The sequence below is a fragment of the Danio rerio genome, chromosome 7, assembly GCF_052040795.2.
Source record: "Danio rerio strain M-AB ecotype USA chromosome 7, GRCz13ab, whole genome shotgun sequence".
In the NCBI taxonomy this organism is placed as follows: domain Eukaryota; kingdom Metazoa; phylum Chordata; class Actinopteri; order Cypriniformes; family Danionidae; genus Danio; species Danio rerio.
Genome location: NC_141027.1, coordinates 4,750,288 through 4,766,824, shown reverse-complemented (window position 1 = coordinate 4,766,824; position 16,537 = coordinate 4,750,288). Strand labels below are relative to the sequence as shown.

Below are 16,537 nucleotides of genomic sequence, written 5' to 3'. Positions count from 1 at the left end.
CTTATAACAAACGTTCTGCTCACATAACCCCAATCTTGTACAACCTCCATTGGCTACCAGTTGCTTATCGTATTAAATTCAAAATTCTCCTCACCCCGACTCGTTCATTACGTTCTGCTGACTCTGGCTTTCTCGCTGTCCCTCGGTAATGCCTCTCTTTAATGGTGGGCAGATCATTTAGGCCGTACTCACACTAGGTACAGTTGCCACGAACCGGGCCAAAGCACGATTGTCCTCCCTCCCGTCTCCCCCGACGGCCCGCGCTCACACCATATCGGGCCTCGGCACGCTTACGTCATCGCTGCTGCGCTGTTCAGAAGCGCTCTCTATGTCAAGCCTTTTTAGCATTTAAATCTTTGTTCTGACTCCATAAATATATTTAGAGATATCTCTAACTATATTTTGACTAGTCATAATTATAATTCGACTAGTCAGAATGACAATTAGAGATATCTGCAATTACAATTGTACCAGTACGAAATCAGATTGGAGATATCTGCAAATATATTATGACTAGTCATATTCCTCCATTGACTTCCATTGAAAAATACTTGCAGATATCTCTAAAGGAGTTTTGACTAGTCACAATTGTAATTAAAGATATCTCTGAGTTTTTACTAGTCATAATACATTTGGAGATGTCTTTAATTCATCATATTTAGAGATATTTACAAATATATTTGAAGATATCTCTAATTAATTTACTAATAGTCGAATTACAGTTGTAGATATCTTGAATTGGATTTTTGACGAGTCAAAACTCATTTAGAGATATCTTTAATTACAATTGTGACTAGTCAAAACTCATTTAGAGATATCTGCAAGTATTTTTCAATGGAAGTCAATGGAGGAATATGACTAGTCATAATATATTTGCAGATATCTCCAATCTGATTTCGTACTAGTACAATTGTAATTGCAGATATCTCTAATTGTCATTCTGACTAGTCGAATTATAATTATGACAAGTCAAAATATAATTAGAGATATCTCTAAATATATTTATGGATAGTCAGAACAAGGTTTAAATGCTAAAACGGCTTGCCATACGCTCTTACCCAGTAGCACAGTGGAGATTTCTCTAGTTATATCGTTTCAGTAGTTTGATATGCCGCCAAATATTTCGCCAAAAAGTCCTTTGGGATGCGGGGACACGCAGTCAGATATTTCGCCGAACAGATCCGCCACTTTTGGCGCTCATAAACAATCATAAAGTCCTCGTGCTGCAGGAATGAGGAGGTCTGCTGAAGATGCAGCTGTCGTGCAGTGAGAGGTTTGCGTCTTTAATAAACTACGGCAGTTTGCGTTCACTGAACAGTAAGAATGATTAATAAATCCATATCAAACAGTCCTTTAAAAGTCACGTCTCGCTTTCGGTTTCGGGCTTTGGCGCGTTTTGCACTCACACACAAGCGTACCGCGCCAAAGCCCAAGTGTACCGCGCTCAGGCACACCTCTTCCAACCGTGCCAGGGCCGGCCAAGTGAACCGTGCTTGAGCGCGATTCAGCGCACTCACACTTCTCAAACGATCCGGGAAACGGGCCTGGGCACGGTACGGATGGCATAGTGTGAGTAGGCCCTAAGTGTTATTGCACCCAAACTCTGGAACTCTCCACCACGCTCACTCCACTCTGCTAATAATATCTCTGAATTCAAATCTTTACGTAAGACTTATTTTCTGAATGCTTCGCTTCTGATCTGCCAAACTGACCCATTTATCTGATCCACCTCCACTCTGCTCATTTGTCTCCTACGTCTTGTTTGTGTAATTCCAGTTGGTTATATTTGACTTCATTTTTTTTTGTTTATCTTTTTGTTGCATTCCTTGTAAAGTGTCCTTGAGCTCTGGCGCTATATTTTTAAAAAAAATATATAATTATTATTATTAGATTACACTTTGACCAAAATAAAATAACAGTAAGGTCTGACTTTGCTTAGACAAAATGTTCATTTAGAAATAATGTCCAGTATAGAATATAAAGTCCTGCTGCAGTGGAGACAGAATGAATATTGTGTCTGACTCCATCATGAGCTTGAAGGACTGCATCCATATGTCTTCATAAATCTATTGCAATGACTCAAATCGCTGAATAACGTCATCTGGAATGGCAAAGAAAGCGTTCCTGCAGGACTCCCTGAGTTCATCAAGACTCTTTGGATTCATCTTCAACGCCTCCTCCATCTTACCCCAGACATGCTAAATAATGTTCATGTCTAAAGACTGGGCTGGCCAATCCTAGAGCAGCTTGACCTTCTTTGCTTTCAGGAGCTTTGATGTGGAGGCTGAAGTATGAGAAGGAGCGCTATCCTGCTGAAGAATTGTCCCTCTCCTGTGGTTTGTAATGTAATGGGCAGCACAAATGTCTTGATACCTCAGGCTGTTGATATTGATCATCCACTCTGCAGATCTCTCTCACGCCCCCATACTGAATGTAACCCCAAACCATGATTTGTCCTTTACCAAACTTGACTGATTTCTGTTAGAATCTTGGGTCCATGCGGGTTCCAGTAGGTCTTCTGCAGTATTTGTGATGATTGGGATGCAGCTCAACAGATGATTCAATAGATCAGTGGTTCTCAAACTGTGGTACGTGTACCACTAGTGGTACGCAGGCTTCCTTCTAGTGGTACACGGAGGAATGAAATATGTCATGTACATGCTACATATATTTCAAAATGGATTAAAAATGATGTATATAATATGCATTATATGATATATAGCCTACATTTCTGAGGTAATCTGCCAGGTTTTTTAACTGTGCAGAGTTTTAGCTGCTTTACTGGGCCTACTATGCTACTGTATTTCAATACTGCTCATTTTGGTGGTACTTGGAGAGACAATTTTTTTTCTAAGGTGGTACTTGATGAAAAACGTTTGAGAACCACTGCATTAGAAAAATCAACCTTCTGACACTTTTCCAAATGATCAACTAGAAGTCAAGATATTATGTGTTGCTCTTACAACTGGGATCCACGACAAGACTTTTGTCAGATGCAGGGTTTTTATTATTATTTGTATGTTTGGCAAATACACAAAATGTGCAAACTTTGTAAACTTTTTACTTTTTTGTAAACTTTTTTAGTTTTTAAAGGCTAAACCCCAATGGTGAACAAATTAACATAAAGGGCCCTATCATACACCCGGCGCAGTGTGGCGCAGTAGTCTTTTGGTAGTTTAAGCTTCTGAGGGGCACGGCTGGCGCGTTGCTATTTTGAGAAACTATAATAGATTTTTCATTAGACCAAAACTAACCCGGTCTAAACTCCAGCGCAGAGTTGCGCCTCGCTTACTCACTGCTTAATACACACAAGAGAGCAATAGGCAAATATCTTTACATATGAAAAAATGTAAATATTAAGGATATATATAGGATATAATAAGACTAGATATAGGATATAAATATAAAGGATTAAAATATTACAAAACTTATTATTTTCTAGCCTACATAAATATGAAAAACCACTGCTTTTATGTCTTCTTCATCTCGGGAGGCTTTTTCAGTTTATTCATAACAATTTGCTTTTGTATAATGTTATTATTATTAGCAGTATTATTTATTATATCCATATTTATTTTTGTTTTTATTAAAAACAAGCTTAGATTTGTCCACCTGTCAGGTTTTAGACCATATGGGGCGCAGCATGTGTTTTAGGATATAACTCAGGTTTTTGAGCACATTTTGTTATTATTATTCATTTATTCGTTTGCTGGAAATTAGAACTGAATTTAGAAATAGTTTTGAAACGAATATTTGCGCTTAACAAACAAAAGTATTTATTTATAGATTAATTGATGTCTGTGCGTAAAGGTTTCCCTATCCAAGAGCGAATGTGAAAGTAGATCCATTATCTCTCATTCTCACGCAGTAGATGCTCTGTTTAACAGTTTTCTGTTAAAAAACTGTGAACTGTTTGCTTGTGAAATGCTCATTTTTTCCACTTAGACTTACTTTGCGTCCTGTAAATAGCGAATGTGATTATGGCGCGACGCACTTTACTCTTAAAGGTAATGGGAGATGAGACTGTAATTGGTTTATTTATAAAACACACCTATAACTCATTAAGAAAATAAACTCAACCCTTTTAGACCATGCGCCTTGGCGCAAGGCAGATTTCCCGTCCTTAAATTGACACGCCCTGAAAGCATTTGCGCCCTGCGTTTTGCACTTTGCGCATGGACCGTCAAAATAGAGCCCAAACAATCCTTCTGGTTCCAGTACTGCTAAAACTGTCATTATCTATGCATTTATCTACTGACTTGCAAATCCCAGAGCTGAGCGGATGTCATTATCAAATTATACGAGTTCATTTGAAAATATCAGTTCATCAGTAAAAGAGTGCTCTGTCATCACTGTGTAATGAGAAAAGATGCTAAAACAACAGTATGCGCTAGAGAGTTTATATTCCAGACTATTCCACTAACATCAAACTGGACGAACATTAACATATTAACCAGAAATAAAATAGTTAAACACTGAAATAAAAATGGTTTACTGCAGTGTTTACTTCTGTCATGACTGCAGGAAATGACTTTCATCTAGCTGTGTTTGTCTAGCGGCAATAGCTTCATTTGTTGTAACTGTGTCAGTAAATTTGCAGTTTCAGTTTTGATGCACGAGGAGTGCAGGATGAAAACATCTCATAGTGTTTATCAAACTAATTAATATTCATGAGCTTGAATAAATTAACTTTTTTGAACTCTTCTCTGTCCATGAGTGCTGCATTTACTTGATTATAAATGCATGCAAAAGCCCTTTCCTCCGGGTGCTCCGGTTTCCCCTACAGTCCAAAGACATGCTGCAGGTGAATTGGGTAAGCTAAATTGTCCGTAGTTTATGAGTATATGAGGGTGACAGGCCCAGACAACAGGCCGGCCGGAATGTGTAAAAAAGTCGTTATCATATGGACAAGTCTTAATGGAGGACTTGTTTCAACCCCGCAACCATGTAGGAATAAGGCCAAAGAAGAAGAAGAAGAAGAAGAAGAGAAGAAATATATACAAAAGCCCATTATACTAGAATATTATTGGAAATATAAAATTATTTCAAAACATCCCCAGCAGACAGACAACATCATAAGATGGTAATATTAGGTTAGATTTAGGTCACCAGTGTCCAATAATGACGTGAAATGACGGTGATATTTGGTTAATTTTAGGCTGTGCTAGAAAGTCGAGCCAACATCTTAAACCAACATCATATTGATGTCAAATACTGACATTTATTCGTCAGGTATGGCAACCAAAATCCAACGTCATATTGGTAAAGTCCATGTATCCTCAAGCTGTAATGCTGCGTTCACACCAGACGAGGAAGAAGCGTCAAGTGCGAGAGAATTACATGTAAAGTCAATGAAAAGACTTGAATAGACATCTTGTGGCGTGGTACGAGCGAATGATGCGATTCGCGTGAATGAAGCGGCGCAAGTTTAGCGTTTTACTCAATTGACTCGCTTAACGTGCGGAACGCTCGAGTTTGAAAATCTGAACTAAGAAATAATTGTGGACATTCGCGCCATGTTAGGCAATTAGGAGCTTGCTCTTGTGGGGGCGTGATTATGACGTGGCGCCTGTTGTTGGTGTCCCGGGGGAAAATCCACTTGCCAACACCGACAACAGTTCATCAAACTGGGCTCGGCTCAGTCAGAAGCAACGCTAAATGCTTCCATCATCCAGGTTGAGTTTCTGGAGGAGCTTATGAGCTCACAGAGCTGGGTACATAAACAGTTATTTTCTCAATGAAATCCATATTAGCAACGAAGCTAGAGACACCAGGCAGACAGAAGCCCTGCCTATCATGCAAATTTTAAGCTCATAATGTTCACGTGCCTATTTACCTGAGCATTCCGTGTCTGGTGTGAACACAGCATAACATCATTAGACGTTGATATTTGGTTGTTTTTAGGTTGCGTTGAAAAGTAACCAAAAGGCAACATCTGTCTGATGTTGCACATTATTGTCGGCTTGACGTTCTGATGTCAACCCGATTTTCATTTTCAAACAAAATGCAACATCCCATTATGTTGGGGTACAACGTCAATCTAAAATCATATTGACATCCTGTGCCGGCTGGGTATGATGTTCTTTAAAACTTGATATTCGTATATGGAGTCATATATTAAAAACAAATCTTAGTTTACATTTAGAGTCCTACATTTACTTTAAATAGTAGAAGCAAGGCTTAATTTGTCCCAGAACACGTCGGATCTGGCACCTCTGAAAACTGATCCAGCACCTCATTTTACCGATCCCCCTCCTCCCCCTCTCCATCCTTGGGTAACATGCCGGATCTGTTCCAGGACCTCATAATTCACAAATTAAGCACTGAGTAGAAGTATATGTATATATATATATATATATATATATATATATATATATATATATATATACATATATATGTATGTATATATATATATATATAAATATATATATATATATATATTTATTTATCCTGTACTTTAGAACTCTGTATTATAAGACCGCTTTAGACACTGACCAGGGAGTAATAAAATGAGTTAGACTCTGATCACACCGAACGCGTTTTTGTGTTGAGAGACGCCTTTTTTAAATGGCTTTATAATGCCTGCGTGCATATTGCTGATAAATAAACGGACAGTCGTGTTACATCAGTCAAGTTTCTTTCCTTGTCCAAGCAAATGAAAGCAGAGGCGGGGTTTCCGTTGAGGTGACAGCAGTGTTTTTGTTGTCAAGACGACTACAGAGAATTTTTAAGGTGAAGGAGAGACCTGTAGTCGTTGTTTCAAGTTTTCCGGAACTCTGACTTCACACATCTTGGAAAATACAATATTGTTGTTGTGGGAAAGACATGGTCAGACTGCCCGCAATGGCAGGTTGGGAGACTGGCAGCTGAAAAAGTAGATCAATCTTCTTCCTGGGTTTCGTCACAAGTGTAGTAAGTTTGCTTAGAGTTTGGAGGAAGGCGGCAGGGTCGGCGATACAGGTAACTCAAAAGACTTACTTTAATTATTTCTCAGGTAACATTATGCTGCGTTCACACCAGACGCGGAACGCGCGTCAAGCGCGAGTGATTTACATATTAAGTCAATGCAAACGCACGAATAGACATCCTGCGGCGCGAATGGCGCAGTGCGAATAGCGCGTTACGCGCGAGGCGAATTGAGCGTTTTGCGCGTTTGACGCGCTTAACGAGCGTTTCGCGCAAATCTCTCGAGTTCGAAAATCTGAACTTCAGCGGACATTCGCTCTGCGTTAACCAATCAGAAGCTTGCTCTTGTGGGGGTGTGATTGTGACGTAGAACCAGTTGATGGTGTCCCGGGGGAAATCCTCCAGGCGACACCGACAACAAGTCATCAAACTGGACTTGGCTCAGTCAGAAGTACCGCTGAAAGCCTCCATGATCTAGGTTCAGTTTCTGGAGGAGTTTATGAGCTCACAGAGCTGGATGCACCTCTGAAAGCATGTAGTGGACTCGGTCCTAAACGTATCAACACTGTTTTTTAGCCTTCATAAAGTACATAAACACTGTTATTTTCTTTATAAAATCCATGTTAGCCTTTTAGCAATGAAGCTACAGTCACCGGGAAGACAGAAGCCCTGCCCATCACGCGAATCCGCGTCTGTTCTGAAGTGAATTTGACACGCGAATGAAGCGGATTTGACGCGCGAATGAAACGCGTAAACTCAAATGTTCACGTGGCTATTTAAACGCGAATAGCGCGATTTATCCGCGCGTTCTGCGTCTGGTGTGAACACAGCATTAGAGCATTCAGTAGCATCTCTCTCCACTGGTCTCTCTTCCATTCTCAGCCTGTCATCTCTTTTTTAAAGTGTCTCTCCAGCAAAATACTGAGAGAAAACAGGTGTTAATCATTACTTTGATTGACCTACTATTTCAGCTGACAGTCTCCTAATCTGCTCTTCGCCGTTGTAGGCAGTCCAACCATGTCCTCCCCACCACAATTTTTTGTCAACAAAAAAGGCAATGCAGTGCATCCTGCGTTCTCAGAACAAAAAAGCGTATTTTATGTGTATACAACCCCTAAAGGGTGTCTTTCCAAGATTAGAGCTCTCTCTGTTACGGTAACAAGCCAAATATGCATAATCTATACATTCAAATATCTGTAAGTGTGAACTTGTGAAATTACATTAAGGGCGCCTGTCCACCAAAGTGTCCCTATACTGTAGAAATGGCAGATTTTTAACACCTGCTGCGGTTTATAGCATTTTAGAGCACTCTGCATTTTTTAAATGCTTTGACAATTGGAGAAACACTCACAGCTGATTGTTTTAAGAACATCTCTCGCTTTCATCAGGGCAAACAAAAAAACCTTTAATGGACAGCCACCCTTATGGGCAGATTTACCAAAATTGCAAAACTTACAATACGTTCATTATTCCCTCCTCAGGTTGCCAAGATGGCGTTGAACCTTCTGTCCTCCTCTGCTTTCCTCGAGATCGCTCCATCCTCCATCCCAATGGCCCTTCAGAGTCCATCTTTCTACACCTCAACACTACATCCCACAAATCTCTCCAACAATACCAGCGACAGAGGCAGCATCATGGGCAACAAAGGCGGAGCGATAACTGGTGCTGCGATCCTCAGCCTCGTCTTCCTCCTGGGCGTCCCAGGGAACGTCTTTATCATGTGGAGCATCTTGGCCCGAGCGCGGCGTCGCTCCATCACCACCCTGCTGATCCTGAACCTGGCCTTCGCTGATGGCTTCCTCATGCTGCTCACACCCTTCTTCATGGTGTATCTGGTTCAGCGAAGTTGGGTTTTCAGCCTGGCGCTGTGCAAAGTCCTGTACTACCTCTGCTGCGCCAACATGTACGCCTCCATATTCATGATCATGCTGATGAGTCTGCACCGGCTGGTTGCGATCGTGTGGCCAAAGCGAGTAGGGGCGAAGACAGAGCGGAAGATGCTGACGCGGGTGCTGGTGGGACTCTGGGTTCTCGCTCTGGGACTTTCTGCACCCGTTTTAGCTTTCAGGAACATCCTCAGCGACAGTAAAAAGCCTGAGAAATTCGTGTGCGACTGCATCCATCCTGAAACACAATATGTGAGTCTTTGATTGTTTTAAAATATCTTAAAAATACACACACAAAAGCACTGAACATTACACATATGCTATAAACACAAGAGCTGTGGAGAATTGTGTTTGAGTAATTCAATAGTGCTCTATTGAAAATTTCACTGATAGGAGAGTAGCAGTGAGCAAAGGACAACAAAATAGATCTTAAGCTCCGCCCACTCTCATGAAGCACTGCAGATGACACAAGAAAAAATATTTAGGTATCTGTATACAACCAACCATTGTAAATAAATAGTTCAACGGTTAAATTTGATTTCTACCTGCAATGCTTCATGGGATTGTAGTTCTTTCCTTCTTTCCTTCCTAAAGCTGTTTAGTTGGTAGATTTGGATGTTTGTCTTTGAAAGGTTGGTCGAGAACGGCTGAAGCAAAGTGCAGAGTTATTGAGGTAATCTCTGAGGTGTTCTGGATTTTTTTTAATCAATTTCAGGTAGATTTGGTGGTTTGAATCTTTCTGTCTGTAAAGATCTTCCCATATCATTGTACTGCCACGCTCATGAAGATCCCACCACAGATAGTGATTTGTGCCAAAAGTATTTGGCAGAGCGCTGCATTCTTTCTTGTTTGTAATGTGTTTGCCAAGCCTTCAGGCAGACATTGCTGCTATAACCGAACCCAGAAAGATGCTTCACCTGGTATTTTGTTCCAGACTCGAGAACTTCTGCTGCCAAGAATTTTTTTTTGTGCTATAAAAAACTTCAATTTATTAATTGATAACACAATATTGTTAGTCATGTTGTTGAATATCTGCAAGATTGATTAATGCTTTTTGAATAACATCACTTGTGCTCACAGTCATTTAGTGTGACCTATTATGACTCTTTTTACAAGATAAGTATCTGATGTCACTGGAGTGTGTGTGTGAAATTTCAGCTCAAAATATTACACAAATAATTAGGGATGTAACGGTATTGTAAATACCGTCATACCGCAATATTAAATTTTTTCGATATTACCGAAGTCGCATGACTCGGTAAAACTATAGGTCTTCTGAGAAAATTTGCTCAGGCGAATGAAGCGAACGGGAGGTAGCTGAAACTTCATTTCCCATCAGCCCCGGCGTGGCCATAATCCTTTGCGGTCTGTTGTCGCTACAGATCCAGTAATGCGGAAATGGAGTGTGCTGCTAGTAGCGGAGATGAAAAAAGATGGAAATGATCGAACCTAAAGCGGGTGTTGTCGCCGCGCGCGTGCTGAATAGCGGTGCTGTCGCGCGCGTTCTGATCAGCTGTGTTGTGGCGCGCGTATTGTAAAGCGCCGAGGGGGGGTTGAGCGCGCATACTCAAGAGAGGTGTTATCGCGCGCCTACTGAAGGGCTGGACTGGACGGAGGTTGTGTCGCGTCGCGGGGGCACTTTTGATCGTTTTGGAAGGGCATTTTCTATCCAAGACTAAAAAGGGCATGTGCACTGCACAGGTTGAGCCCTATGTGTGCACGTGCCTGCAAGTTGGGGAATACGACTAATAACAGTGATGGGGACTGCAGAAACACAGCACACTGTTCAGATTGATGCAGACATTGACTCGTACCGCAAAGAGATCTCTATCTCACTCATGGTTTGTCCTCTCAAGTGGGGGAAAGACAATGCACAACGTTACCCCACTGCTGTCAACATGGGCCAAGTCATATCTCTCTTGTCCCAGAATCCTCAGTCCCAAATGAGAGGGTTTTTTTCTGTTGCAGGGGACATTGTAAATACCCAGAGATACCAGCTTTTACCAGATTGTAGTTATATGAAAATTTTCCTTTAAACCCATCTCTATCTAAGTGAGTGATTAAATGTTAAATGTGATGAGTTTTCAACAATACTAAATTGAAACTTTATTTTTTTTACATGGTTTAATAATTTTTTGTTATTAAAATTGAAGTTCCTGTTTCAAAGCTAACAGATAGATGGCTAATTTGTATGTCATTGACACTTTTGGCACTTTTTTGGAGTATTTTCAAAAGTTTTTTTTTCCTGTAAATGATTCAATAAATACCGTACCGTGACATTCATACTGAGGTATTACCGTACCGTGAAATTCTGATACCGTTACATCCCTACAAATAATGCTTTATAACTCTTTGAAACTGCGCTTTTTAGGCCTTGATCCAAATTGTGCCGTTTTGGTGACTGTTGCTTTAAATTCAAATGAGATTGTGCTCTTTTTTTAAAAGAGGGTGGAGCTACAAATGCCTGTGTGTCAGCATAGTGGCAGATTCAAAACTGAACTAAATGAACAGACATTTACAGAAAATTACTGGCGATTTTCCCGAAAGGCATCATGTGTGAACAGGCCCTTTTTGAAAACACCGGTAAATTCGTTCCGTCACTTTTTCAGAAAGAGAAGTTGTAACATTACCATGAATTCGCCGGACTGCTGCTCTGTGTGAAAGCAGAAGGAAAAGAAGAAAAAGTGCGTTCACGATTAGAATGCGCTGACGTGAGACGTTCACTCCAGTCAATCAGAACACTCAGACGCATTCACATCTGCACAGTTTATGAAAATAAAAGCCTTTGGATATTTTTCAGAAACATTTAGCTGCTAGATGTTGGTCAGATAACATTTCTATGTTCCCTCTTTATGCCAACTGTGGAAATAATTATCAATAAAATGCTCATGACAAACCTCTGTTTGTTTACTTTCAAGCTCTGCTTCAGTTGCTTGACGCGTGTGCATGTCAAGCAGTCAGTGAACGCCAGCACACACACATACCATGTACCATCAACAAAAACCATACAAGCGCAGCCATTTAGAGGTAATTTCTGGTTAATGATGTCAGATTTTACTGGTATTTTGTAATAGTTGTGTGAATGGTCTTTCCGGAAAATTTCCGGAACATTCTTGCTTGTATGAACAGCGCTTTTTTGAAGTTACCAGTAAAGTCATTCCAGTCATTTTCTGGATATTTACCAGTATCGCTGTGTGAAAGGGGCTATGGCCACTAATGGGTGGAGCTTTCCCCCTCTGATGACACGTAAAAAGGGAGAATGCCAATCAAAGTGTTTCTGCAGACTGTTTTTATCAAGTCTGGTTATAAAAAATACAATGAATACATTTTTACCATTAGAAGATGGTTATATTCACACACTGCTGACACACAACTGTGTTCAACCCCCTTATAAAAGTTATTTTTGCACCTTAGATATAGTATATAGTAAATTAGTGAAATGTTTACTTATAATTAAACAAGTGATTTCTGTGTGAATATGTTTGTAAAATGAAATTCTTGTTGTTGAAAGCTGAATTTTCTTTACATTCGTTACTCCAGTCTTCAATGTCACATGATCTTTCTGCAATTATTCCAATTGGCTGATTGGATGATCAAGAATAAATTTGTTGATTTTCCTTCGGCTTAGTCCCTTATTTATCAGGGAACAATGAACCGCCAACTATTATGGCATATGTTTTACGCAGTGGATGCCCTTCCAGTGGCAACCCAGTATTGGAAAACACCTTTACACACACTCATTCACACTCAACAGCCAATTTAGTTCATCAATTCACCCATAGCGAATGTGTTTGAACTGTGGGGGAAACCGGAGCACCCGAAGGAAACTCACGCCAAGACAGGGAGAACATGCAAACTCCACACTGAAATGCCAACTGGCCCAGCCAAGACTCAAAACCAGCGACCTCATTGCTGTGAGGTGACAGTGCTAACCACTGAGCCACAATGCCACCCTCAGCTTTCAACTACAGGAGTTACATTTCACAATATGTTCACATAGAGAACAGTTGTTTGTCATTATACTGATATATAACTACTTTGCCACTTTTTTAGCAATAAATGAATTTATTTGTTGCTCAACATGGCTTTTTTTTTTTTATGTGTGCGTGTTGTTTATCTATAGGAGGTGATGCAGTACTCTATGGAAACGTTGCTGGGCTTCTTGTTGCCGTACGGCGTGATCATTGGGAGTTACACTTGTATCCTGCGCAGAATCCGCAAGACACGCTTTCGCAGACGCATTCGCAGTGAGAAGCTCATCCTGGTGATTGTCGTCACCTTCGGACTCTTCTGGCTACCGTATCACATCATAAACATGGTGCAGGTGTGTATGACCAAATGTCCCTACAAGTATAGCAATAACAGAACATCTGGGGAGCTCATAAATCACACAGAATGAAGTATTTTAAAATGTGAGGGGTAGGGTAGGGGGAGAGTTTACAGTGTGTACAGGATAAAACTCATTACGCTTATAGGAAGTCCCTGTAAAGATAGCTGCACAAGTGTGTGTGTACATCTTCAATTGAAGGTGCCCTAATGGTGTGTTTCCCACACAGGTGACTGCCGCTTTACTCCCAGAAGGATCTGCAGCAAAACAAAGGTGAGCAACGTAAGGACACGGCAGTGGAACATTTAACTGGGAAACACCCATACACTCTTGCACTCACACACTACAATTTTGTTTACCCAATTCACTTATACCGCATGTTTTTGGACTGTGGGCATGTCTTCGAGGTACTCTAATACCACTGACCACTATCTACGTTTAACTCAACTATGACTAGTTAAGAAAGCCTCAATAAAAAAGGAAAATATTCTAGAAACAAAGACTGATAAGGGTAGCCAGAACAGAGAAAACAAATGTCTCTCATATAGGTTTTGCGTAGCTTGTCAGTGTACTATGAGTAGAAAATTCTGCACCATCTGAAAGCACATGTAGATTTACTAGAACTGGCTTTATTGATGCAGTGAGTTTGAAAAATCACCTTTGACTAACTACCCATTCCTAGTCCCATCACTGCTGATGTAATGGAGGCCAGCTAGTGTGTGCTGTGCAGGTAAACCTCACTCCTCTGACCTCTAAAGGTGCTCTAGTGACAGATGCTAGAGGCCATGGTCTTTAGCCTTCTTGTTAGAGCAACCGACTCCCATGCGGAAGGTCGCCAGCTCGATACCAGCTCGGAGCAGGTTGGGTGGCGTAGGACTGGCGGGGTTACATTGGTGCCGTGACCCGGATGGGAGTGAGGTTTAAGGGGGTTAGTGTAATGGAGGCCAGCTAGTAAGTGCTGTGCAGGTAAACCTCACTCCTCTGACCTCTAAAGGTGCTCTAGTGACAGAAGCTAGAGGTCATGGTCTTTAGCCTCCTTGTTAGAGCAACCGACTCCTATGCGGAGGGTCGCCGGTTCGATACCAGCTCAAAGCGGGTTGGGTGGCGGGGTTACACTGATCAGAAAAAAATGCTGCCTAAAAGGCAAAGAAGCCCGATTTCATGTTATGCAATTGCCATAAAACACAAAATCCACCTTATTTTGACCTCTCTTTTTCACATCAGTATAATCTTTTACATCGCTTTGAGTTTATCTAGGCCTTCCATTTCTAATCTTTTTCCCCCTTGCCTCAAAAATTACCCGTGTACACATTAAACCACTAAAACAGACTAAAAACTATAGTAAGTATGCATGCCAAATCAGGCGGTACTGTAATTCTGCCACAAAAAAAGAAGACGACTTGGAGCACGCTCATAAATATTAAACAACTTCTGCTACTACTTTTGCTACTGTTGTCATCCAAATCCTGCATCTACCACCTGTGCAAAAATCAACCCCGCCAATGGGTCGTAGCCAGGGCTTGACATTAACACCATATGCGGGTAGATTTCAGCTGTGGCAGGTTAGACAACTGCTCCCACTAGCCATTTTGGCTGGTTGAAAATCAATTTTAAATTGTAGTTTTCCCCTTCAGACCTGAATTATGTTCCATATTTCAGAAAAATGGGATGTCATGTGATGTCCATTGTAATAGACGCAGGGTCTAAAGGGGTTACAAGCAGAGTTAGATAATAAAGATAGCCCAATATGCATGCAAATGTGATCTTTGAATTGAGAAGCAGCATAAATAACTATTCAAAAGAGAGAAGCAACAAAAATAACTATTAGCGTTTAATGGTGCTTGAGGCTAGTTTTAAAAAGCAAATGGCGCTCTAAGCCAATGGTCTCATTTGGTTTACTGGTAATCTGAGACCTTTAGCCAGGACACAGATTGTGCATATTTTAGATGCATGACAATAATTATTTTTAAAATGTCAATTTTTTTTTTTTTTAATGAAGTTTTGTTAAATTAAAATCTGCATGTACTCTAGCTATATTTTGCTTGTTCTGATACATTATTTAAAATGTATGGCTAAGAAATAATGGCCATACTTCACAATAAGGTTCATTAGTTAATGTTAAGTAATGCATTTACTAACATGAACAAACAATGAACAATACATTTACTACAGTATTTATTCATGTTATTAAACGTTAGTTAATGAAAATACAGTTGTTCATTGTTAGTTCATGTTAACTCATGGTGCATTAACTAATGTTAACAAGCATGGACTTGAATGTTAATAATGCATTAGTAAATGTTCAATTTTGATTAATAAATGCTAAACAAGTGTTGTTCATGATTAGTTCATGTTAGTAAATGCATTAACTAATGAACCTTATTGTAAAGTGTTACCAAAATAATTATTTGTTTTTGGTGTGGTCAGAGATAAATTTGGTAAATCCTTAATTTTGAGCTCTGAAAAGTCATGTGAAATAAAAACAAACTTCAGTGCGACACTATGAGACCATAACCCATTTGCTCATGCTCATTGAGCAAGGTCATACACAACACACACAAAAGGTGAAATGAATGAGAATGCATGTGAACATAACACAACATCTAAATCAAGTTATTTTAGCATGTCAAAGTCATGTTTATGCATATGAAATATAGTTTCCCAACAAAAAAATTGTGGCTAATGGCTAGTAATGTTGGAAAATTACTAGCCACAGTGGCTGGTTATCAAAAAAGTTAATGTCGAGGCCTAGTTGTAACGTATGTTGCCAGATTTAGATAAAACATTTTTTTTGAGATTCGAATATTTCATGAATTGTTTGAGGTGATGAGCTTCATACAAGATCTGGCAAACATGGACAAAAAGGCAATTTCATAACTAGTCTGAGCCATACACATTGCGTGAGTTTCCAGAGAGAAATAACAAAGCAGGAGCATGGCGGGAAATGGGTGTGAAATATGGGAGACTCCCAAGAAAAACAGGAGTGTTGGCAGGTATGATGGGATGTAGCATGTCTTACTAGGCTTTAGATATGGGCTGATGACATCATCATTGCACAAACTAAATTCGAATTGAATGTTCACATGAAAATGCCAGAGCATCCATTTAAAATGTATCCATTATGGTGCCTGGTTTTAAAAACATAGCAGTTTTTCCCTACCAAAACATTGGATCTATCTAAACAAAATGACTTTACAATAAAAGGTTTTTGCATATACAGCTACAGTAAATGCATCCCTGAATGGATGGGGGCCTTAAGCCCTGCTCGCACAATGCAATTGTAGCTAAAATTGTCAAATTTGGGAAATCCTAAAAGATTAAACTAGCCCTATGCTAAAATCTGTGTTCTTTGATTTATGGTTTGACATGTTCACCGACACCTTGCGATCAAACCTCAGATGAGGCTGTGGTAGTAATT

The 16,537-nt window shown here is 40.1% G+C and overlaps 1 protein-coding gene and 1 long non-coding RNA gene across 8 annotated transcripts in view; one reads left to right on the top strand and one right to left on the bottom strand.

The window, feature by feature from the left end:
- ltb4r2a (leukotriene B4 receptor 2a) overlaps positions 1–16,537 on the top strand; it is a 60,833-nt gene that overhangs the window by 37,097 nt on the left and 7,199 nt on the right. For 6 of the 7 annotated variants that reach the window (XR_015494519.1, XR_015494520.1, XR_015494518.1 and 3 more), the window contains 3 exons: positions 8,388–9,044; positions 12,916–13,116; positions 13,349–13,392. Coding sequence is in view for 3 of the 7 variants with exons in the window: in XM_087258667.1 (XP_087114793.1) it covers positions 8,397–9,044; positions 12,916–13,116; positions 13,349–13,392 (893 nt within the window). In the remaining 4 variants the exon portion in view is untranslated. 7 annotated transcript variants of the gene reach the window in all.
- LOC141375275 (uncharacterized) overlaps positions 8,897–16,537 on the bottom strand; it is a 36,997-nt gene continuing 29,356 nt past the window's right edge. The window contains exon 3 of the long non-coding RNA XR_015495330.1: positions 8,897–9,030. This is a non-coding gene — a long non-coding RNA (uncharacterized LOC141375275). The remainder of the gene's footprint in view (positions 9,031–16,537) is intronic.